Genomic DNA, 23,814 nt, shown 5'->3' with positions numbered 1-23,814 from the left:
GCCATGCCCTGCCCCAGCTGTGCCCTGCCCCAGCTGTGCCCTGCTTCAGCCGTGCCCTGCCCCAGGTCTCTTGGTTGCCCAGCCTTCCCGTTTGTTCCTGGACACACGGTTGTCAAGACGGAGGTAAACCTGGAAGTGAATTCTAAGACATTCTTGTACCTCCAAAGTCCAATCTCTTCTCTCCCCTTTTAGACAGGACTCCTGATTATACCTGCAGAAGCAGCCCTGTTATCAGGGGAGGAGACAAGAGGACCCAGGAGGATTGTATCCACAGACCCAGCCCTTGCCCAGGAGCCTGAGGCCTCCGCTCTCAGGTTTCTCAAGGATCAGGGTGGACAAATGAGCTGGTTGGGTGCCTGCAAACAACTATTTGTCCCCTAATGTTGGCTCTGGAGATTGGAAGCTCCCAAGTGGTCTCGTTTGGTCCAGTGGCAGGGGTACCGGGGATGCTCCTAGAGGACGGTCCCCTGCCTCTCTCACCTCCAGGGGATACTACACATCTTGGCCTGTCCTTATCTCCCAAGCTCACCACTCCTGGCCCTTCCATTCTTACTGACCTCTGACCACGCCTGCACTCTTACTAGGACACCTGTTGCAAGATTGTTGGTAAAGAGACACAAACCCGCCTGTGTACCCTGACTGGGACACCAAGGGCTGGCTGAACCAGTGAGCTCATTGGGGTTTGTTGCAGGAGTGTAGGCGACTCTGAAACGCCCACCCCAGCATTGGTGCTGAGCCCCAAAGTTGCCCCAGTCAGCCCTCCCCGCCTCTCCTCTGCCCCTGCAGGAAGTGAGTAGCTAGGATCTCAGACGAGGGTCTTGAGACGCCATCTAAGTGAATTTCAGTAGGCCTGTCCTCCATGAGGGTCCCCTGCAGTGCTTACATCACTTGACTGCTCCAGGCTCACCTCTCCATCTCAAGGGTCTTCATTTCATCTGTGGAACCCTCCTGCCATGTGAGGTCACATCACATGCCTGAGGGTTAGGATGGAGCCGTTTCTGTGCCCTCCTCAGCCAGCCTCACCGGTTTCCAGACCCCTAAGGTGTCCTGTGTTTACCTAAGGGGCCCATGGGGCCCCAGCTCTGCTGCACCAGCATTCACTGGGCTGCCTCTGCAGGCTGTGGGGCCCCAGGAGGTCCCACCCACTCCGCATGATGGCATTCCCCCTTTGCAGCACATCAGGCTTTCTTGGGCAGCTGTTAGGAGTCCTATGTCAAACCAGGGTAGCCTGGGGTGCTGATGGACTGGCGCTGGCAGCTTCTAGAAGCTCCCTTTGGGGCTGAGGTTAAAGAGAAAACCCGTAGGCAGTAGTGTCATGTGGCCTGTGCTCCTGCTTCAGCGCTAACCAACCACAATATTCTCTTCCTTGCTTGTCATGAACGACTCCAGACAGGAAGCATTGCTTTCACAGGTGGTCAAGCCAGAGACCCAGTGCCAGTAAGATGGCCATGCCCACCAGCTACCCCACATGGCCCAGAACTTTAGGCCTCTGACGAGAGTCCTTGCCATGCACTGATGGACAGGTGCGCAGCCAGCAGGAGAATGAAGGGAGAAGGCATGGATGGTCCAGAGCAGTGCCCTGCCAGCCCCCAGCTGCAGGATCCCCAGGGTGCCTGTGCTCACCTCCTTGCCTAGCTTCTGCTCAGTGCCGCCTACCCTCCCCTGGCTGCAGATGGAGCTCTCCAGGGTGCCCCCTCCACAGCTTGGGAAAGGTCACACAGCCTTGGAGGCCGGCAAGGGAGTGGATATCAAAGCCCCAAAGAATTAAGAGATCATGGAATTTTACAGCCTAGTGGCCAATTTCTAAGTCATGCACACTAATGGGCAGCTAATGAAGGATTCTGGGCAGAGACAGGAGCATGCCCTGAGCCCCTGAGCCTGATTAAGGAGTACAAAGCTTTAGCTGCTGACTGATCTTTTTCCTTAGGAGGCTGGGGCAGGGGTGTGTGTGGGTGGGCTGTTGAGCCTCCTGGCTCCTGGAAGGTGTGGTATGGCACCGGTCACCTATATGCTACTGGGCGTGGCCCCTCTCCCTGCCAGCCTGGACTCCTGCCCTGATCCTACTGCCTACTCCCCTATAGCATCCACCTCCACCTTCCCCAGATTTAACAGCCCCGCTCTAGTGAGGAGGACATGGAGTTGAAAGGCTATCCAGCTCGGCATAGCCACTGAACGCCAGACCCCAGGCCAGCAAGTGAACCGGGCCATAGCTATGGAGCCCCAGGAGCCCCATGAAAACAGAAGGCGCATCCCCCAGATCCTGCTGAGGGAGGATGGCCCTTCCACATGCTGTCCTCAGACCTGGGTCTCCAGAATGACAGCTAAATCCCTAATGTTTCAAGCCACCAAGTTTGTGGCATTTGGTTACAGCTGCCCCAGGAGCTTTCACTGGGGGAAACCTAGTGACTTCCCTCTTCTTTTTGGAGTCTCTTCCATCCTCCTTCGTCCAAGTCCTTCCACCCTTAGTACTTCCTGTGTGCTAACTCTTGTCAACACAGGGCAGGGGGCCAGTGGAATCACAGCCTTCCCAGGCAGTCACGCTGAGACGCTGTCAGGCATTTAGTGAGCACCAGCTGCGTGGAGCCTCAAGGAGGTCGCCAAGTCAGGGTTGAGATACTAGAAACACAGGAGGAAACAGCACTTTGGGGCCGTCCCTGACAGATAGGCTGATTGGATGGGGTGGGGCCCTGGGCAGAGAAGATGTCTGATGGAAAGCAGTTCTCAGCAGGGTCCATCTGAGAAACAGAGGTAGACAGGCAGGTGGGTTCTCAGGCCCCACCCCCGGGGCTCACTGAGGCAGGAATGCCAGGGATGGACTGGCCACTTGTATGCAGGAGCCCTCCAAGGGATCCCCAAGAAGCGAGTGGGGGCCAGGCTTCCAAGAAGAAGCCGATGAAATGCCTGGCTTGATCTTGACATCTTAGTGTGTCTTCCAGAGCAGGGCTTGTCTTCCGCCAGCTGAGTAGCCGCGCATAGGTTCAGTGCTTCGAAGGTTGCTCTTCCCCTCAGTGTAGCTCCCTCCTAGAGCTCATTAGGAATCAAGATCGTCGGGCTTCCTCACTGTGGAGGCAATCAGTCTGCCTTTCAACAAGGTACATCTGAGGCACGGGGTTAGTTTGAGAAGCGCCCACCACTGGCGTTGTAAGGGGCAGGGAGACGACCTCCCAGGAGTGCTTTAGGGACCCTTCCACAGATGCGCCTCCATGAGACATACTGCCATATCACCACATTGAGTGATGGTGATAGACTCAGCCCAGTGCCTTCCAAAACCCTCCCCCAGACTAGAGGGAGGCCTTGAGGGGCTGCTGAGGGCAGAGGCTCTGAAGAAACTGACCCCCAGCCTGCAGTGGGTGGGATCGACTTCTGGGTGCCTGGCCCTGATGGATTCCAGCTGGGCTCTCTCCTGTAAGCTGCTGACAAAGCCACACCCCCAGGGAGGGGCCTCTGCAGGTCACAAGAATTAAGACATCCCGCTGAGGTCCATTGCAAGCTTCTGGGACAGGTGGTCCTGGTCTGGCCTCTCTGTCCTTCAGACTTGGATCCTTAACCCAACATATGCCCTCTAGGGTCCCCTTAATGAACAGCTCAAGAGCCCCATCCCTGCAGAGGTAGACTCTCCTTCCACCCGCCCCCCAGGGCCCCAGCAGTGCAGCCAAAGCACCAAGAGGAAGCCTAAGTTCGAGTCTGCTGACCCAGGACTGGGGGGTACCTGCCTGGGTTTGGTAAGGATTAGGGCTCCGGGCACTGCGGGAGCTGAAATTGGAATTACGGTTATAGGTGGGGGTCAGAGAGGAAGCACCCACCAGGAGAGAGGAAGCTGGGGCTTTGGGAGCGGGGGATGAGGTCAGGGTCGCCTGGAGATTAGCGGGAGGACAGGGGAGAGAAGAAACATAAAAAGTTAGAGGGCCGGGGTAAATGAACATGGGCCCCTTGGGAAGAGAGGAGGGGAAACTGAGGAGGCCAGGGCAGGGAGGAGTGCCATGGTTGCCCTGCCTGGTGCTGACCTGGTTTTGAGACCTAAGGGAGGAGAGAGGAAGGTCTGATGCTAGCCTTCCCTCTCTGTCCCGCTGCGGCCCCAGTCATGGAAGGGCAGACCGGAGGGAGCAGCTGTCTTCTGGAGAAACCCATCCATGCCGCCACCAACCCCACTCTGTCCTCACTGGGTGCCTTGTTCATCCTCCTGAAGTCCGCCCTGGGCGCCGGCCTGCTCAACTTCCCGTGGGCCTTCTACAAGGCAGGAGGCTTGGTGCCCACCTTCCTGGTGGCACTGGTGAGTCACAGAGGTGTCTAGGGGCGGGTGGAAGCCGGCTCCAGCTCTTCCGGGTAGGCTCCTCAGGGTTGCTTCTGCAGAGCTGGCTGTCTTGTGTACAGCATCTTGGGATTTTATTTCCGAGCCTCTGCACCCAGGAGACATGTCCTACTCTAAGCGGGTCACATGTAGGAGCTGTCCCACTGAGTCTCCACAGGCTCTTGGGGTTAGGATGAGCTCCATCATGCCCTGAAGTGTTACCCAGGGGGAAAAGCCACAAGCTGTAGGTGCACACAGTTATATCTCCTCAATGCTGTGCTTAGAAGAAACCGATACAAGACCAGGACAGTATTGGATGTAGGACTGTCCAGGGGTGAGGTGGGACTGTGTGCTGAGGGGCTCAGCTTGCACATCCTAGGGCCACACAGGCACCTCTGCAGCTCTTCCCATGTAAGTTTGGCCCATGAGGGAGGGGTGTACAAGGCACTGAGCTCTCAACAGTGGGCACCCAAAGCATTCTGGGAAATCACAGTGCTACCTGAAGCCCGCTCATGTGTCCTGTAAACTTGGATGGCTGAAGAGTGCATCTGGGCAGTGCAGACAGGGGCATGCACAGGAGCCTGTTTTGTGGGATCTGGGGTGGGTAGTGGGTTCAGGGCAGTAGTCTAACTCACATTTGTGTGAAATTGTTCACTATAAATGATGAAAGACAAAAAAAGCATGGAGAAAGCCCTGGAAAGCAATAAGTAAAACAGCCTCCCCCCACCCCCACCCACAAACCCCAAAGCCCACCTCCTCACAGAGCACTCACCTGAGCCTGCACCTGAATGCATCCGGCCCCAGCTCCCCTGAGGGGTGAGTGAGACTGTCACCATTTCACAGGCCAAACAGCAGGTCTGCGGGCCTGCTTCACACCACAGACTGGCCTGAGGGTCTGAGCCAGACATCCCTGTCCTGCCCACATCCCTAGCCATGCCTCTCAAGAGAACAGGAGAGAATTTTCAACTTTCTAGCTTTATGAAGTTTGATCTCTCCCACATGGCAGAGCTGTAAGAGTCCTAGACTCAGACCCAGACCCAGAGCAGCTGGCAGCACCCGCCACCCCTGAAGCTCTGGCCTTGGGCAAGGCTCTGGACCACTTGGTAGAAGCCCAGGCCACCCACAGCTCTGGCCTTTGCAGAGACTTCACGGAGGGCACACCTGGGCCAGCTGGCCCGTGAGTCATGCCTGTAATGTACACAGCCCCATGGTCCCCTCTACAGGTCTCTTTGCTCTTCCTGATCAGCGGCCTGGTCATCCTGGGCTACGCAGCCTCCATCAGCGGCCAGACCACCTACCAGGGCGTGGTTCGTGAGCTGTGTGGGGCTGCCATGGGGAAGCTGTGTGAAGCCTGCTTCCTGACCAACCTGATCATGATCTCTGTGGCCTTCCTCAGGGTGATCGGGGACCAGCTGGAGAAGTGTGAGTCCCTTCCTGGCATTGGGGTAACCCAGGGTGCAGGGTCTGTAATGACTCTCGGGCCCCCAGTTGATGAGCAGGACAGTGGGTAGTTGATGGACCTCAAGGGGGAACAGTAGAGGCAAGGCCTCACCTGAAGACCCAGGGTGGTTAGGAAGGGAGCATGAGAGAGACTATGGCTGCAGGTGAATGGCTAATGACGACAGCCCATTTCACAAATGGGAAAGTAAGCCACCTGCAGAGAGGCCCTCCTGAGAGCTTCCCAGTAGCACCTTTGACAGGGGCGCTGTGAAGACACGAGTTCTCATGGCCTCTGGTCCTCTGCGGAGCATGGCTGTAGCTGCGCTTGGCGTGTGTTCCTACCTTCTGTTGGCCTGCTGTGCCTTCCACCCTGACTTACAGATGTCTGCGCCATCTTGCTTCATTTCCACTTGGCAGTTGTTCAGATCCTCTGGCTCCTGTCTTAACTGTGTCACGGACAAGACTATCCTTTTTGCACCGTTAGGAGATTTAGAGACTGTTAAAACCCACTGTGTCCCAGCGCTGGTCTGTCTTGGCAGGCATTCCCTGTTGTTTTGTTATTTTTGTTTTGAAACAGGATTTCAGTAGCTCAGGCTGGACTCAGGCTGAGCTCACCATGTAGCTGAGGATGACCTTGAGTTCCTATCCTCCCTTATTATTATTTTAATCATGTTTTTGTTTGGCGTGTGTATGTGTGTGTGTGTGTGTGTGTGTGTGTGTGTGTGTGTGTGTGAATGTGCTTGTGAGTGCTAGTACTTGTGGAGGCCAGAGGTGTCAGATCCCCTGGAGCTGGAGTGACAGGCGGTTGTGAGCCGCCCAGTGGAGACGCTGGAAGCCAAACTGGACCTTTACACGGGCCGTACATGTTCCTCTCCGAGTCGTCTCTCCAGCCCCATGCCTCTGCTGGGCACTGTGATTACAGCCGTGTGCCACCATGCCTGGGTTATATAGTACTGGAAATGGAACCCAGGGGCTCCTGTGTGCTAGGTGAGCACTCTGTTCCCTGAGCTGCGTCTCCAGCCCATCTTTTCTGAGTTTTAAAATGCCCTGGTTGGTCTATGCCATCTAAGAATCCGGTGTTGACACCTCTGGCTGTGACTGCAGACCTGCCTACCTCCCCCTTTTAATTCCACAGTCTCCTCTCCGTGCCTTTTGAAACCTCATGATTAGGCCCATCCTTTATTAATATGAAATATTCTGCTTTCATCTCTGGCATGAAGCCTCCCTCTCTATTAATAGATTCACCAGCTTCCTCAAGATCAGTGTCCACGGGTAGCCTTCCCATTCTTCTTCTCTGAAGCCAGTTAGCTACAGCTTAGAATTGTAAATGCATTCCTTGTAGACAGCATATGGCTGAGTCTTATGGGTTTTTTTTTTTAATCATCTTGACAACCTCAGGCTTTTAATTGGAATCTTTAGGCTTAATTGGAATGTAGCTGTTGCTAGGGTTAGATTGCAGTCTACTGTATCGCTGTTCGTGTTTTTCTTTCCTGCCCTGATCCCATCAGTATGACAAGGCCTTGGCTGTGGGATTTTAGAACCTCCGACAGTGTCAAGGAATATGGAGGATAGCCTCTCTGGACCTCCCAGTGAGTAAGTGGTCACACCTGTGGCAGGTGGCGTCCCTCCCACACCTCAGATCCAGAACTGACAGTGAGGCAGTGCTGACAAGTCAGAATCGCAGGGATGGAGCACTGTGCCTGAGTCCTTCCTGAGATATGCACCACCCCAGGTCTCGGTGGACTGACGGGTAGAGAGAGCACTCTCATCTCTTTATGGTCTGTCACTGGGGATGTGGCTGTCCTTGTCATCCCACCCTCTTGGAAAGGAGATGCTAAAGAGAGCTGGGCTGCTCAGGGGTAGTCACCCGATGAGGTAGGCACACTGACCCCATCAGTGCTGAAGACTTCATGGGCTGTCTAGACATTTCAAGTTTGTGAAGGGGGTAGTATCATTCTTATGTGAGGGCTGGTGTTTCCTGGCTGCAGGAAATTCTGTGGGTGAAGGGTCTGCACCCCACCCTGTGTGGCGTTCTAAAACCCACTTGGGATCTCTATGTGCCCTTCACCATCTGCCTCCTCTTGGTAGCTCCAGGGTGTGTGTGTGTGTGTGTGTGTGTGTGTGTGTGTGTGTGTGAGAGAGAGAGAGAGAGAGAGAGAGAGAGAGAGAGAGAGAGAGAGAGAGAGAGAGAGAGAGACTATCCTGTACATGATGTACATGATGGTGACCAGGCTGTGGGACTTTTCCTCACCTCACCAGCTGGGGGCGCTGTTCCCACAAGGCAGTTATTTCTATGCACAGCTAGCTGCCTTTGGTGAACTCTGGAGAGGGCTTACTCACTGCAATGCAAGCGACCCCACGACCCTCTCCCAGCCTCACCCCTGTCCAGTGGTCCCCTTGCCTGGGTTCCTGGTCACTCCAGTTCAGGCTGTCTGCCACTCCTTGCCTCCCTCCCCCCCGCCTGGCCTCCCTCTCAGACCAGATCCGCATTAGCATCTTCTTGTTCTCCATGGTGCTTTCACAGAGAGGTCGTCCGCTCCCCTGTCCTTCAGGTGTGCTGTGGCATGGCTTTGTCCTGCACTGTGTGGCATAAGAGACGGTATGGCAGGTCTAGGTGTGGCTTTTAGGATGGGCAGTTTCCAGCTTGGGGAGCTCCTGGGTGCCATAGGCAAAGTGGAGCCAGCAAGAGGGCCCGTGAGGAGAGAGAGAAGGCTGAGGGAGGACTCTAGGGTCTCCAGCAGGCACCAGGCTGCTGCTGTCCAGGGCGCTCCAGACCAGCTCTGCCATCAGCCGGGTGCCCCTAAGGGTCCCAACCACACTTGCTGGTACTGAGGAGCCAGCCCAGCTCCCCCTAACATTTACACTGCAATTCACAATGTGGGCAAGGGTTGCATTTCCCAGCCGCCCAGCTGTGGCGTGTGCAGTTACTGAGCACCAATGCATAGCTGCAGCAAGAACCAAGCGGCTCACTTTCCCCCAGCAGTGCAGCCAGAGCCCCACGTGGTCCCATCTGACCCGAGCTAGCCACTGGGCTTCTGAACCAAACCAGAAAGGGGCCTTGCTCAGCTCTCGGTGCCACAAAGACAGAGAAGGAAGCTCAGGGTGTGTTTGTTGAATGACTTCATGAACTGTGGGGTTCCTTCAAGTGGGGGGATGGGATGGGCCCCACTTCCTTTCTGATCCCTCCACGCCCCGGTGGACTTAGCTACGAGCCCATATGTCTGTACGGTGTAGTGACTTCGGGCTCCACGGCCTGGCTCCTGTCCCTGTCTCTAACAGTGTGTGACTCCCTCCTGCCCGACGCCCCACAGCCCTGGTATGCAGCCCAGAACTTCACTCTGCCCCTGGTCTCCGCCCTGCTCATCTTTCCCCTGTCAGCCCTTCGGGAAATCGCCTTCCAGAAGTACACCAGGTATGGGGCCTCCGAGGCTTCTGGGCAGGGGAGCTGTGTGACAGGTGGGCAGTGACCGCTTGGGCAGTACTGTGTCAGAGAGATAAAAGAAGGCCAGGTTTGCTTCCATTTAAAAAGAAAATTGGAAGTTTTACAGGTTCTGTGCACTCACAGTAGAAAATAGAGATAAGCCAAGAAATGCTAGCAGCAGGCCTTTAAAAAATAATTTTAACTTACTCTGCAATAATTTCCTACACGTGTACAGTGTATGTTGATCATATCTACTCCTCGTTCCCACCTCCCCCTGCCCCCGGATCCCCTCCAAATCTCTCTTTCCCACCTCTCTCCTCTTTCCTCGTTCTCTCTCCTACTCCCCCTCCTTTAAAATCAATTACCCACATGTGTGTAGATGTGGTGTGGGGCTACCATCGGAGCATGAGCAACGTCTATAGGCCACCCCCCCAAAGGAAATTAACTCCAGCAGCCCCTCAGGTAGGGGTGGGACTTTGTGGTCCCCTCCCCGTCCATGCCCCTACTATCCACACGGGAATGTTGGCCTGTCTTGAAAAACCAAAAAAAAAATTTTTTTCTTTTTCTAATTAGCTTACAAGGCAGTTGTTTTCCCTGCTGATTGTTCCTATGTTCTTAGTTTTGGTTATACCCCCCCCCTTACATTTCCTCCACTACCGTGCCTATCCACACTTGAACCGTTAACCAGTATCACCCCCTGCATTTTATTATCTCGTGTGCTCCGCTATCACCTTCTCTGTTAAGGCTTTTGGGACTCATGAGAGAGAACAGTAGTGTCTGACTAGCTGGGACTAGGTCACTTCCCTTAGTGTGTTTTCCAGTTCCATCCATTTTCCTGAGCATTTCTTCACAGCATTGTAACAGCACATCTTGTCGTCTACCCGTAGCAGGCTTCCCAGGCCACACAGCCTTGCAGGCTACACACTCATTGGACATGATTTTTTCATTCTTTTTTGATCTTGAGGCTTCCAGGGATGGTACTGAAAAACCAAAGCCTAATAGCAGACAGACTCCGCCCAAGTTCGGGTTCACCACTGGCCTTTCCCTTGTGTGTAAATAGCAATGTACTTTGTAACCTTAGAAGCAGGGGCCTCAGAGTCCAGGCCCTCCACAGCTGCAGCCCACAAGACTCCTGTGGCCTTCGGGCCACAACAGGCTCTTCCCCTGTCCTGTGGCCAAGCCTGAAGATGTTCTGACTTGGATATCAAACCCAGTAGCTGACTGGCACTCGCTGGTGAGAGGAGAGATGTCCTGCTTGCTCTTCCCTAGGATGCTGGGCCATCCAGAAGCCACACTTCTGAACTCTGGACCAGAACAACACTACCCAGCCATTCCTTGGGGCTCCCCGTATGGAGGGGGGGGAATGGTGGTTCAGGAGGAGAACTTCCTGCCTCCACTCTAGCCAGGGCAGAGCTGGGATGCCCCTGTGGGCACTGGCTGTGTGTCTCTGGTGCAGTCTCTGATTCTGTCCTGTGTGCCAGCATCCTAGGTACCCTGGCCTCTGGCTACCTTGCCCTGGTCATCACAGTGCAGTATTACCTATGGCCCCAGGGCCTCGTGCGCCAGTCCCGACCCTTGCTGAGGTGAGTCTGGGTAAACAGTTCTGCCTGCTTTGTGGTTGGGAATGGGGTTCTTGGAAGGAGATCCTATGGGGCTTGCCACAGAACCCTGGCTCTTTCCCATGAGATCCCTCCTGTCTCTGATGTGTGATAAAGCCAAGGAAGTTCTCCTTCAGAAAAAAAACCAAGGCACTGAAGGCCACTCCTGGGCCAAAAACAGACACACCCTCTATGTGGAGGCTGTAGGACCTGACAGATGCCCAGGCTTACAGAACAGTGGGGCTGTTGAGCAGCCCAGAGTAGGGCTTAGTGAGGTAGGATGTCATGTGGGGACTCAGAGCTACTTTGAAGACATTTTTTTTTTTGCCATGGGTGAACTAGGACACCCTCAGTGTTCTGAGCAGAGCAGGGGTGGGGCGTGGCTTATTCCTGAAAAGGGTTACCAGGTCGGCTATGGAAGTCAGGTGTAAGAAATGGACTAGGCAGCAAGTCCCAGCCTAGGCCCAATGCTTCAGGCTGGGGAGCATCCCAGGCAGGTGATATGATGTGGTCAGATGCTAGGTGTGTGGACGTCTGTTTCTCAGGGAAGGGCACAGCTCAGGGGCATGTAACTATAGTCACCACTCTTGGAATTTTCTGCCACAATTGAACCAGGGCCTCAGCATGTCCACCCTGTATTGGGTCCTGCAGATGATGTGGTTGTCTGGGCCCGGGAACTACAAGTAGCAAGGAGACAGGAGGATGCATGTCCCAGATGGTGGAGCCTGAGGGCCAGGGCACAACAGAAGCCAGAAGGTAGCTTGGAGCCATCTGCTAGATGCTCGGTGGCTGGTCAGCTGTGTGTGTGCCTGCAGTTTGAGGGAGGCAGGCTAGGGGGCGCAGAGTGGTGGTGATATCTGGGAACATCTTTGGAGGCTGTGGTGCTGAGGTCTCTGCACTGCTGGTCTGTGGAGCTGTGGTACTGAACTAGGAGCTGGAAGAACCTGGGTGGGGTGGGGGTTGTTTTTGTTGTTAAATTTTATGTGCATTGGTGTTTTGCCTGCATGTATGTCTGTGCGAGGGTGTCAGGTCCCCTAGAACTGGACTTAGAGTTGTGAGCCGCCATGCGGGCGCTGGGAATTGAACCCCGGTTCTCTGTAAGAGCTGTCAGTACTGTCAACCTCTGAGCCATCCCTCCAGCCCCGGGGTGGGGTTTGTAAGGTAGGTGGGGTTCCTGGGGCTGCTGTGACAAGTCCCTGCAAACGAAGGCGCTCAAACAGCCAGGAACATTTCCCTCGCCCCGGAGCACATGTGTCTTCCCTCGCAGTGCTAGCTGGGGTCAGAGGTCCAGCTCACATGTTCAGTGAGACCATGGCAACCCCTTCTGGAGTTCCCGGGAAAGCCTCTTGCTTTTCCCGCTTTTAGCAGCTGCCCACAGTCCTTGGACCGAGGCCCTTCCTCCTCCGAAGCCAGCCATGTGGTAGCTCTGCCCTGCCCCCTGGTCGTGGCACCCCTGTTACAACTGGGCAAAGGCTCTGGTTGCACGTGTGTGGTCTCCGGTGGCACACCGGACTCACCGCCATGATCCAAGCCACTGCTCATCCTAAGCTTTAGCCCTGTCTGCAAAGTTCCTTTCAGCCCTGAGGGAATATGTTGGCAGAGTCCTGGGCGATATCAGGACAGGGATGTTTTGGGGGGCTGTTAACGCTTCCACAGCCCAAAATGCTGTTTTTGTTCCCACTGTGTGTCCCTGTGGGTGTCAGAGACTGACATGAAGAGTTACTTAGCAAAGCAAACAGGGTCTCCCCGACAGGAGTCAGGGAAGGGGACACTGGCTCCTTGAGGTGACTTGGACATAGGGCACACCGACCTTGCATTTGGGGAGATGTGTTGGGCAGTAGCTGCGTGTCTCCTAGCATCCCACAACATTTGGAAGAGGCAGCCTCTTGAGAGAAGGTGGGGGTCCTGTCTTGCCACTGCCTTGCCCAGACCCCACCCACCCAGGCAGTATCAAGTCACCCAGTGTCCACGAAGATGTATTTAGGAAGTGCAGCGTTGAACAAGCTTCCCCTCAGCCCTGGAGCGCGCTCACAGACTCCGCCCTGCCAAACACATCTTGCAGCCACACTCCATCCCATTTCCCTCATTTCATTAGAAACAAACACTCTCGAGTCGAAGGTGGGTTCCGCTCCGTAGTGAGCACCTGCCCCTGTCTCTTCACAGCGCGCCCCCCTGGACCTCTGCCTTCAGCGTCTTCCCTACCATCTGCTTCGGATTCCAGGTGCGTGTGGAGTGCGTTTGGAATGTGACGTTCGTTCTCAGGCTCCCAAGCCCTCTGGAGAGTGCAGCTTTCCCCCGAGGGAGAAGTCTGAGCACTTGCTCTGTTCTCAGTGCCCAGCTGTGCCCATGGGCTGTCTTCCAGAGGCCGTGGTGACATCTGGGCCACCTAGCGGGGATGTAAGCTGTCATGGAACTTGTCTCCCATGCCCCCAAGTGTATCAGCAGTACCATGGTTGGGTCTGGAATCCAGAGAATGGAGAGGGGACCTGGGGCACCCCTCTCTGAAGGGTGATCACAGAGCTGCCGCCAGGCCTGGGGACAGAGCCACCCACATATATACTTGCAGAATGGGTAGATTCTGCCCTGGGCCTTGGAGAAGAAAGACCACATCGCTCAAGGTTTTCCTGCCTAGAGGGTATAGGAAGAATATAGGAGGCCACGAGACATTACAGGGGACCACGCCTGGTTAAGATCTGCTTCTCTTAAACAACCATCACCGCCAACCACTTCACCACAAAGCGGAGTTCACCGGGATCGGTGACAGCGCCCAGGCCTTGTGCCTTCCCCTCCTCCCCCATCCTCCAGTTCTTTTCTTCCGCTTGGATTTTCTTTCAGAGCTGTGTTTGATAACCCCCTGCGACATTGCCATTTCTCAGCCTGGTCACTGACTCAGCCTCACTTCTGGGGCTCAGTGAGAGGCTCACGAGATGCTCGAGATGCTCGCACACCTGATATTTTGAAAGCTGCCTGGGGTGATTTTGCCCTGGGTGTGGTCAACACACAGCAGCAGGCAGCCTGTGCAAACCCCCCTTCCAAATGCTCAGAGCCCTCACCTTGACCTCGGCCCCCTCCTTGGTTCTCCTAGCAACCAGGCTGTGGTTTCCAGGGTTTCCAGGGCTGCAGTGACTGGGGAGCTGGGAAGGACAGGATGCGAGTGTGGGGGTGGGGCACAGGCCAGGGGTGGATGAAGGATCTGGAGAGTCGGGAGTCTGAGGAGATATGCGAGGATGAAGATGGCCGAGCTTGGCAGCTTGGGCTGGAAGGAAGGAAAGGCAGCAAGGCTTATAGCCATTAGGACTTCTGACAGGATTCAAACGCCCCACCTCTCCCCCGAACACCTTTAGAAATAGGACACCCCTGATCCCAGCCTGAACTGGATCAGTGAAGGGCCTGGTGGGGGCAGAGGGCTGCAGACTCTGTCTCTGGCCCCCCTGGCCCCCTGGCCCCCCTGGCCCCCCTGGCCCCCCTGGCTTTGTTTTAAACAGCTTTGCTAAGGCTCAGGTCACCTCATCCAACCGCCCTTCTACATTGTGGCCACGGTCAGAGTGTGCAGTGTGGCCACCAGCAACTCGCTCCTCCGCCTCTTGCCAGCCTCTGGTGACCATGGCTCTGCCCTGTCCGTGGATCTCTTTGCCATGAGTGGTCCGTGACGCTGTGCCTCTGGTCATCTGGGCCACGGGTGTCAGATGCACCTCATTCCTTTTGTTTGTTTGTTTTTGAGACAGGGTTTCTCTGTGTAGCCCTGGCTGTCCTGGAACTTGCTCTGTAGACCAGGCTGGCCTCAAGCTCAGATCCGCCTGCCTCTGCTTCCCGAGTGCTGGGATTAAAGGCGTGTGCCACCATACCTAGCTTGCCTCATTCCTTTTAAAAGTCAAAATGGCATTCGATCAGGTGGACAGCTACAGTCTGTGGACCTGTGACTTGGCTGTGCATCTGAGGCGGCTGTCACTTGGCTCATGTGTCGCCCCCCCCACCCCCTCCCGGGCATCGACGGGGGAGTCTGGGAGCACCTGCTGCCCCCACATGCTGTCGTCAGGTAGGTGCATAGGGAAGGCAAGCTTCCAGATGTGTCTGCATCCCTGCGCATCTTCACCGTGTGTGGGGGCTTGGCTGCAATTTCGGCCTGCAGAGCTGAGGCTCTGGGTCCCCCACAGGGTTCCCTAAAGCACCCGTGACTGGGCCAAGATGCCGGTGTCCTTTCAGGAGCCACAGGGGTGGAACAGAGAGTGTGAAGTGGCACTGCCGGATCCGTTGGCTGTCCTGGCAGGGACACAGGGCACACACAAAAGTGCTCCTGGACTCAGGAGGGAGGGAGGGTTTACCCTGGGCTCCACCACTGTCAGCCGAGGGTCTGGAATAGTCGCCACTGCCTGGCTGAGCCGGCCCCCAGCTCAGGGGCTCCTGGCCATCAAGAGAAGCCCAGGACAGACAGTGAGTGTCCACCACTGCCCGAGGTTCATGGGTTCCTGCCCCTGGGTTGGGCCAGGAGGAGCGAGGCCTATGTGCAGCCCACTTCCCTGTGCTCCAGGGCTCCTGGGAGCACTCTGGTCCCCATCTCACACTAAGTGGGAACCAAACAGGGCCTAATGGAGGGCTGGAGCTGGTCACTGTTGTTTGGCCACCAATGGAGTCAGGAGATGTTCCTGTGTTACCCGGGCATGGTTCTGAGCTGGAGATGGTGACCCAGGGATGACAGAGTCACACATGGTGGGGGCTGGGGCCGTGGGGGAGGAAAGAGCTCTGTTTGGGATGAGGGCAAGGGTGTGACTGTGGTAGGTAGTAGGGATGCATCCTGATGGGACATCTCCACCCTGTGAGCCCCATAGGGTCCCTCACCTGCTGTGTGGTACCAGGGCTTAGGCTGCCACCAAATTGCATTGGCTCGGCTACGTGTTTTACACAGAGAATTGTCATCATGATATAGCATGTTACCTTAAACATGTTTTTACTTATTGTGTGTGTGCACACGCTCATATGAAGTGATGAATGTGTGGAGGTCAAAGGACAACTTGTAGGAATCAGCTTCTCCTTCTACCATGTGGGTTATGGAAATCGAACTCAGGGCATTGGACTTGGTGGGGGACTTGGTGGCAGGCTCCTTTACCTGCTGAGCCAGCTTGTTGGCCCATAACTTGCTCCTTTTTAAAGTGTAATCACAAGTGTGGGTGTTTCCACGTGACCTCCGGAGAGTGCCCTCACCACTTTCTCCATCAGTAGCACCCACTCTACCCAAACCGCTGTTCTGTCCTCTGTCACTACAGATGTGGGGTCCCAGCAGCTTGATGGGGTCCCAGAGGCGTCTGATGGCATCTGAGACTATTCTGAATTTTTAACATGCATGAGCATCCAGCAGTCTATGCAGGGAATGCTGCCCGATGCCTTCCAACACACAGGACAGCCCTCATTACGGGAATTGTGCGCCCCCCCCCCCAAGTGCCTTCAGCACGGATGCCGAGGACCCCGGGCCCTGGATGCCCTGGATCCTGCTATAAATGTGTTTATCTTGTGATCTGAACTTGAGGCCTCTCCCTGGCTTGGCATCTTTCCTTCAACCTGAGGTTGTTTTTGAGATTCTTCTGCACTGAGGCGGGGAGTCAAGTCAGTCCTTTTGAGAGCTGTATAGTACTCCACTCGGGAGTGTCCTGAGATTGGCCTATGCTGCTGGTGGGCACTTGGGCACTTCCCAGCTTTGGGGGGATAACACCTCCCCGTTGTCCCTGGAGGGTCTGAGCTGCAAGTTCTGTCTTCCAGTGTCACGAGGCCGCAGTCTCCATCTACTGCAGCATGCGGAACCAGAGCCTCTCCCACTGGGCCCTGGTCTCTGTGTTGTCCTTGCTGGCCTGCTGCCTTGTCTACTCACTGACAGGTAGGGCCTGGGGGAGGGGAGGTGCCCCAGCGGGGAGGGAGTGGCCGTGGAAAGGGAGCAAAGACAAGGCTCCATAGAGAGCCTATCTGCTGGGCTGTCAACGCCGTTGTTCATTTAATACGTAACATCCCATACAAAAAGACTGCAGATGGGGAAACTGAGGCTCAGGGGGCGTCCGTGACTTTTCCAGGGTCCTGCAGTTAGAGATGCAAAGCTGAGACCCACAGCATGTTCTGAATGTCCCAGTGTCCCTGTCCTCCTCTCCCTTGCTGTTCTAAGATGTGGTTGTATCTGGAAAGAGGTTTACAATACACTTGCACCAGATGAAGCGACTTCGAGTGCTCACAAGTTTTGTGAGGTAGGCGGAGGTCGTCAGAGGTGGTGAAAGCGTGGCCCAGAGGGTAGCCATAAGAGGCCCAAGGTCACAGCATGTGCCTGTTCAGACTGGGGGCTCAGTACAGCTGACTTGAGTTATCTTTCGTCTATTGGAGCCTCTGACTTGGAAGGCTTTGGGCTTCAGTGAATCTGCTGTGCAGCCTTGGACTCCTAGGGTCACCTGAGGGACTTGCCAGGGCCAGCCAGCAGATCCTATCATTTTGCGGCCCCAGGCTCTGAAGGCTGTGACTGTATTACCTCCTCCAGGTGTCCCTCTGTCAGGGCCAATAGGATCACAGGATTTCCTAGATAGGCCTCCAAGAAACACCTATGTGTTGAGGCCAGAGGTAACGTCTCGGGACAGGGCGAAGGACCTGGGTGACAGGAAGCAGTGTTGTGCAGTGGCAAGGAGCTCGCTTTCCGCTCCTGCCGGCTGTGTGACCGTGGAGGACCGAGGCTAGTCAAGGCCTTGGTTTTCTCACCTGGAAGATGGATGTGCTACCCGCTGCCTCCTTGGCTCTGTTGCCCGGAGTTGGAGGCCATGGGAGGTGGGAAGTGTGTGTCTTATTCCCCAAGGCTCTGGGACTTGCCGTCAGTGGTCACCTCTGAGCCCTGGCACCAGCCGTCAGCGACCAGCTAGTCTGCAGGAAGTGTTGGGGACCCAGCACGAGGAACCCTTCCAGAACCTTCCCACCATACCAAAGGAACCCCTTAGGGCATTGTGGGGGGAAAGCGCGTGGGACTGTGCTCATGGCAGGTGCCTGCCTCCTCCTCTCCCGCCTGCAGGGGTGTATGGCTTCCTGACCTTTGGGACTGAAGTCTCTGCTGATATCTTGATGTCCTACCCAGGCAATGACATGGCCATCATTGTAGCACGCATTCTCTTTGCCGTCTCCATTGTGACTGTCTACCCCATTGTACTGTTCCTGGGGAGGTGAGTCTGCTCAGCCCAGTGCACCACAGGTTCTGTTCCCGGGGATGGGGGGGTACAGGTGTGTATTGTGGGACTGAGGACGGAGGTCACCTCTGATGGACAGAGAGGGGTTCACAGGCACAGTGCATGTAGGTGATGACCAGCAAGTATGTCTCAGAACTGGGACCTGAGCCCCCTGACTTCCCCCCCACCCCACCCCGCCCGACCCTACAGACCCTGGGGCGGAGAGGTGCCCTGGGGAACACGCAGCTGGATGTGAGGCAGACCCTGCCGTGTGCAGGACTCACGGAAGCCAGGAGGTCAGCAGCCAGAGGCGCTGGCTGAGCACTAGTGTCCATGTGTCTACAGGTCTGTGATGCAGGACTTTTGGAAAAGGAGCTCCTGGGCCACACGGGGTCCCCCAGTGCTGGCTGACCCCTCGGGGCCATGGGTTCGGCTGCCACTGACCTTCCTGTGGGTGTCAGTGACCCTCGCCATGGTCTTGTTCCTGCCGGACCTCAGCGAGATCATCAGCATTATCGGCGGCATCAGCTCCTTCTTCATCTTCATCTTCCCTGGTGAGCGGCTGCCTCCAGCCTCCAGCACTCATTTTCGGTCTACAGCAGCAGTTCTCAACCTGTGGGACGTGACCCCTTTGGCAACCCTCTGTCTCCAAAAATATCTGCATTACAATGTACGACAGTAAGAAAATTACAGTTGTGAAGTAGCAATGAAAACAGTTTTAACAGTTGGGGGTCCCCACAGCATGAGGAGCTGTACTAAAGGGTCGCAGCTTAGGTAGGTTCAGAACCTCTGGTCTGCAAGATCTGTAGGCAGGACCCTCATAGGATGAGGGCCTAGGTTACTGAGCCAGGTGTGGACCAGGCTTCCCAGACCTTCTCTGGCTAAGTGGCTCTTCAGCCCTAGATAGATGTACCGTGTCATCTCATCCCACAAATGGGAAGACAGGGCTCCGGGACCCAGGGCACACCTGGCCTGTGACAGAACAGAAGGGTTACCTGGTCCACTGTCAGTGTTTGCCACTGTAGAGATGGTTGGTTGTTTTAAAATACCGTCTGTGCGAAACTCACAAGGCTCACAGTACAAAGGAGCATTCCTCAAGAGTCTTCTCAGCACTGCCTGGAGGCAGATACTGGGTTCTGCAATGATGCCTTCTGAGGGAGCCTTCCCAGAGTGCAGGAGCTGAGGGGGTAAGTTCAAGGGGAGACAGCGGGAATACTCTCCAGATGGGAAACCCAGCAGGGATGAGACTGGAGGGAAAAACCTCAGTTGTTTCCAGGCTTCAGCTTATAATAGGGGCCTAGGCACACAGTAGGTGCACAGCACACAGTAGTACTTCTATGCCTAGACTCTGCAATTCTGCTACGAGAAGAGCTGTGTTAGGTAGATATTGAACTTGGGGCACAATGGCCCCATGTTGAACCATGGCCAGATGTTCTGGATGTCCAACCCAGGTTGTCTTTGAGACAGTGATAATACCAGTGGGCACGGCAGCTCTCTACATGGTTAGAAGCCAGGCCAGAGAGTGTCACAATTCACTCTGGTTTGGGGGAGAGTCTGATGAATTTCAAGGTGCCTGCCTCTTTCAACTCCCTGGTATGATGCCACCTCTTTCAAGTCTGGCTCAGGCTCCAGGGGAGCCTTTTCAAAGCTCCAACTCTTGCCTGTGCCCAAGGGAACTGCCGGGCGTGGGGGAGGAGGGTCAGTGTGGGAGCAGTTCCTGGGGAGCTCCAGGCAGAAGTGGCAGGCTTTGAAACCGAACAGAACTGATGCAATGCTGGAGGTGCAACCCGGGACTCATGCATGCCAGGCCAGAGCTCTGGAGCTAAAGTACAGCCCCAGCCAAAAAGAGGCATGGTTGGGGTGGAGGGAGGGCACTGCCAGGAATCTGCCTATGCCATGCACCTGGCTTTTTCCTCTTTCCTTTTTGTTTTTTGTAACATATGTGGATGCACATGCCTATGTGTGTGCATGCAGATGGAAGCCTGAGATTGACATTGGGTATCTTCATTAATTGCTTTCCACCCTATGCGTTGGCTAAGCCTGGCCTTGCTATTTCAGCTGTGCCCGTCGCATGCAGAGACCATAGGCGGGCTACCACACCACCAGCTCCTGAATTCTAGGGAGCTGAGCTCCAGTACTCATGTTTTCATGGCAAGGGCCCACTGAGCCAGCTCCCCAGCCCCATGCTGTCTCTTTGGGTTTTTTGTTCTTTAATATGGTTTCTAGGTAAATCAAACTTGGGTCTCTTCATGCTTCCAAGGCAAGTACTTTACCAACAGAGCTATCTCCCCAGCCTCTAAAAATATTAAAAAATGGAGGAGGAGGAGGAGGAAGAGGAAGATGAGCATAGTAGCACTTGCCTGTTATCCCAGCAATAGAGAGCTGAGGCAGGAGGATGAAGAAGTCTAGGCCGAGTCTGGGCTGTGTTGCCACACCCTGTCTGAAAGAAAGGAACGAGAAGGCACAGGCATGGCTGTAGCTCCATGGGTGCATCCCAGGACTGGGTACCAACCAGGTTCTTGCCCCTGGAAGGCAGAGGCCTGAGAGGCCATGTTGTTCAACCAAATCATTTCAGGGGTGCTTAGCTGAGGCTCTCATTGGCCTCGCCAACCCCAAGCGGCCCGCTAACTCCTGTGCCACACCACCTTTCCAGATGTCCCACTTTTCCGTGGCCCACTGCGGGGCACTGGCAGCTCTCTGCACCTCCAGTTCAGTAAGGGCGAGCCAAGTTGACCTGTGTCTCCTTTGCAGGTTTGTGCCTCATCTGTGCTGTGGACGTGGAGCCCATGGGACCAAGAGTCAAGTGAGCATCCCCAAGATGAGGGTGGCACCTAGGGTGTACCAAGGGGCTGTGAGCTGGAATGATGTGATCTCCTGGGCCTGGGAAACCAGAGGTGGTGATGGCCTCACCCTCCTGTGAGCATGCGTGTAGGAGAACAGCACAGTTCCCAGCTAGCCCTCACCAGTGTGTACATACATTCCAGGCTCCATGTTTGGAACTTCCTGTCTGTTTGGAGTATAACCCAGTGGCCCAGGCTACACCTCCCTTGAAGCTTGGCTCAGGAGCAGGGCACAGGCTGGTCCTGAGTCAAAAGGTCAGGTGGCTGACAGGACTCAAGGCCACCTGCAGTGTTATCATGGTAGCAGATCTAGCTTGCCAGGGTTGGGGGGGTCTCCTCTAATCTAGACCCCCCCTCACATACCTATCTCCACCGTACAGATGAAGGGGGGACCTCAGGAGGCCCGTGAGGACAGAGCCAGCCCCAGCTCAGACCTGGGACCGGATTCCCTTGTTTATCCACCCCCTTGATGGCCACTGCACAGCTGTGGAAACACGAAGGCAGATTGAAGGGTTAGCTTTCTGCAGGAAATGACCACGGCCTGGAGGGTGGCATTTAGTGGCACAAATGCACCCTGCAGGCTCTGGAAGCAGTCCTAAGATCGACTGATCAGCCAGCAGGGCTGTGTTGTGGGCCTCAAACCTCTACCAGCTCTTCCTTAGGAGGACACTCGTCCATGGACTCAGGCCCCAGCACCTTGCACTTAATCACACCCGCAGACCCTGTTTTGGATAAGTTTCTAGTCCCATGTAAGCATGCCATGTGTGGTACCTCTCAGCCCATTTCAGATGCCCATGGCTTACACAGCCATGGATGTGGGTGCCTGCTGCAGGTCTGCGCCCAGCCCCATCCTTCAGCCCTGGTGAGCCCAAAGTCTCTTTTTCCGGGAATGCAGGTGAGGCTCAGACCCCTTCCGTCCTGACGGGAGTTGCTCTGGACTTCTGTAAACTAGCTGACTGGTCCCCACTGGTCCCCGGAGCAGCTGTGGACTCTTGTCACAGACAAGTTCAGCATGGTTCATTCATAGGCTTCCAAGATGCTTTTCTGAAACTGCCCTCTGTCCTTCCCACCTGATGGCGCGGTGGCAGGTGGCGCGGTGTGTCCTGTGGGCTTCTGGGGGTGGGGGCTGATGTTGTTCAGCCAGAAATGTCCCCCCTCTGGCGACAGTTCCTTCTGGCCCCTGTTAATGCTGCAGTGGTCTCTCTGGAAACCCTGCCACTTGCTGGTCCATTGATCATCACCAGTTGAGAAAATGGCCTCCCGGCTTGCCTACCGCCGGGTGTTATGGGTACGTTTTCTCCATTGAGATGCCTTCCTCTCATGATTTTAGCTTGTGTCAAGTTGACAGGAAACTAGCCAGCACAGGGGAGCTTTGTCTTGATTCGGGGGGCGCTGGCCCGCCAGCACCATCCGGTACTGCATCCTGCCAGCCCCACAGCCAGATGTGTTCCATTGCAGGTGCTGCCTAGAGGCCTGGGGCACCCTCACCGTGCTGGTGGGCACTTTCATTTTCGGGCAGAGCACAGCCGAGGCTGTGGTGGAGTTGCTCTGAGAGGCCTCTGGGAAAAGGGACCGTCCTGCCTGCGGGCTGCCTACCCAGCTCGGCTCCTCCTACGGCTCCTGGTGAGGAAGGATTGCTGGGACAAGTTACCACCAGCTGGTGACTCAGGACCGTCGATACTCAGGCGACTGAAAGCTGGAGTCTTGGCTTGAGTGTGGTGGGCCATGCTGCCTCGGAAGGTTCTGGAGTGCTGCTCCTGCTGTCCTCCTCTGGTGGCTGCAAGAGATCCTTAGTGGTCCTGGCTTGTAGGTGTGTCTGTCATTCAGGGTCTCTGTATTCGTGGTTCCACAGTCAGTACCTGCCCTGTGTGTCTCTGTTCAAGCTCCCCTTTCCCAAGCAGGATGCCAGCTACCCAGGCTGGGCCCATCTCCTGTTAGTAAGCACTTGCCTGCACTGGCAGTATCTCCTCTTAGTTACCAAAGACGTGTGTCTTAGTTACTGTTCCATTGCTGTGAAGAGACACATGATCAAGGTAAGTTACAGAAGAGTTCATGGGGGGCTTACATTTTCAGAGGGTTAGAGTCTATGACCGTCACAGTGGGGGGCATGGTGGCAGGCAGGCAGGCATGGTGCTGGAGCAGTAGCTGAGAGTTTACATCCTTATCTACAAGCACAGGACAAAGAGAACACACTAGGAATGGTGGGGGCTTTTGAAACCTCAAAGCCCACCCCCCAGAGACACACCTCCTCCAACAAGGCCACGCCTCCTAATCCTTCCCACACAGTTCTACCAACTTAAGACCAAGCATTCAAACGTATGAACCTGTGGGGCTATTTTCATTCAAACCACCACGTTCCTCTCCCTGGGCCTGTAGGCTTGTAGCCATATCATAATGCAGAATGTATTCAGTCTGATGCCAAAAGTACCAATTATTAGGGTTTGACATATGGTTGTCTGAGGATATGATGAAATTGGGACACAGGCATGGGAACATCCAATGTCGATATTTCTCAAGAAGTACATTTGGAACGGCAACAGATGTGACAAGGGACACAGGAATGCCTGTGACCTTCCCCAATTTCTAGAGAATGGTAAATGATGTTCCTATACCTCAGGCAGTTTTCTGAAGACAAATAACAGCGTTGTGCTTTATATAACCTTGAACATGCTTGTAAGGCAGGTCTCTCTGCGACTGTAAACTCACTCTACCAAAGGAGCTGTAATCATAAAGTTGAGCCCTGTCGTGCAGATGGCCCTCAAGTGCTTGGCTGCCTTGAGTCCCCTGACTCCCCCGCTTTGGTTCTTCCGGGCAACCTCTCCCACCTCATTGTTTTTCAGTCTCAATTGTTTAAAAGTCCAAAATTTCTTCTGAGACTCAAGACAATCTCTTACACAACCCCCTGCATACTTCCAACATACAAGAGCACAGAATATACATTACCATTCCAAAAGAGAGGGATAGGGGCGCAGTGAGGAAAAGTGGACCCAAGCAAGATCGAAACCCATCAGGGCAAACTCCAAATCCTGTAACTCTATGTCTGAGGTCG

The 23,814-nt window shown here is 55.1% G+C and overlaps 1 protein-coding gene across 1 annotated transcript; it reads left to right on the top strand.

Moving 5' to 3' along the window:
* Positions 1-1,096: 1,096 nt before the first annotated feature.
* On the top strand, positions 1,097-23,043 carry Slc38a8 (solute carrier family 38 member 8). The gene is made up of 10 exons (XM_028875727.2): positions 1,097-4,270; positions 5,512-5,710; positions 9,008-9,140; positions 10,631-10,732; positions 12,911-12,968; positions 16,499-16,613; positions 17,775-17,922; positions 18,271-18,479; positions 20,677-20,728; positions 22,224-23,043. Exons 1-10 carry the CDS (start codon positions 4,043-4,045, stop codon positions 22,315-22,317), a joined length of 1,338 nt encoding a protein of 445 aa, XP_028731560.1. The 5' UTR covers positions 1,097-4,042; the 3' UTR covers positions 22,318-23,043.
* Positions 23,044-23,814: the final 771 nt, after the last annotated feature.

This window comes from Peromyscus leucopus, chromosome 5, assembly GCF_004664715.2.
Source record: "Peromyscus leucopus breed LL Stock chromosome 5, UCI_PerLeu_2.1, whole genome shotgun sequence".
Lineage (NCBI taxonomy): Eukaryota > Metazoa > Chordata > Mammalia > Rodentia > Cricetidae > Peromyscus > Peromyscus leucopus.
This window is presented reverse-complemented; position numbering and strand designations above follow the sequence as displayed.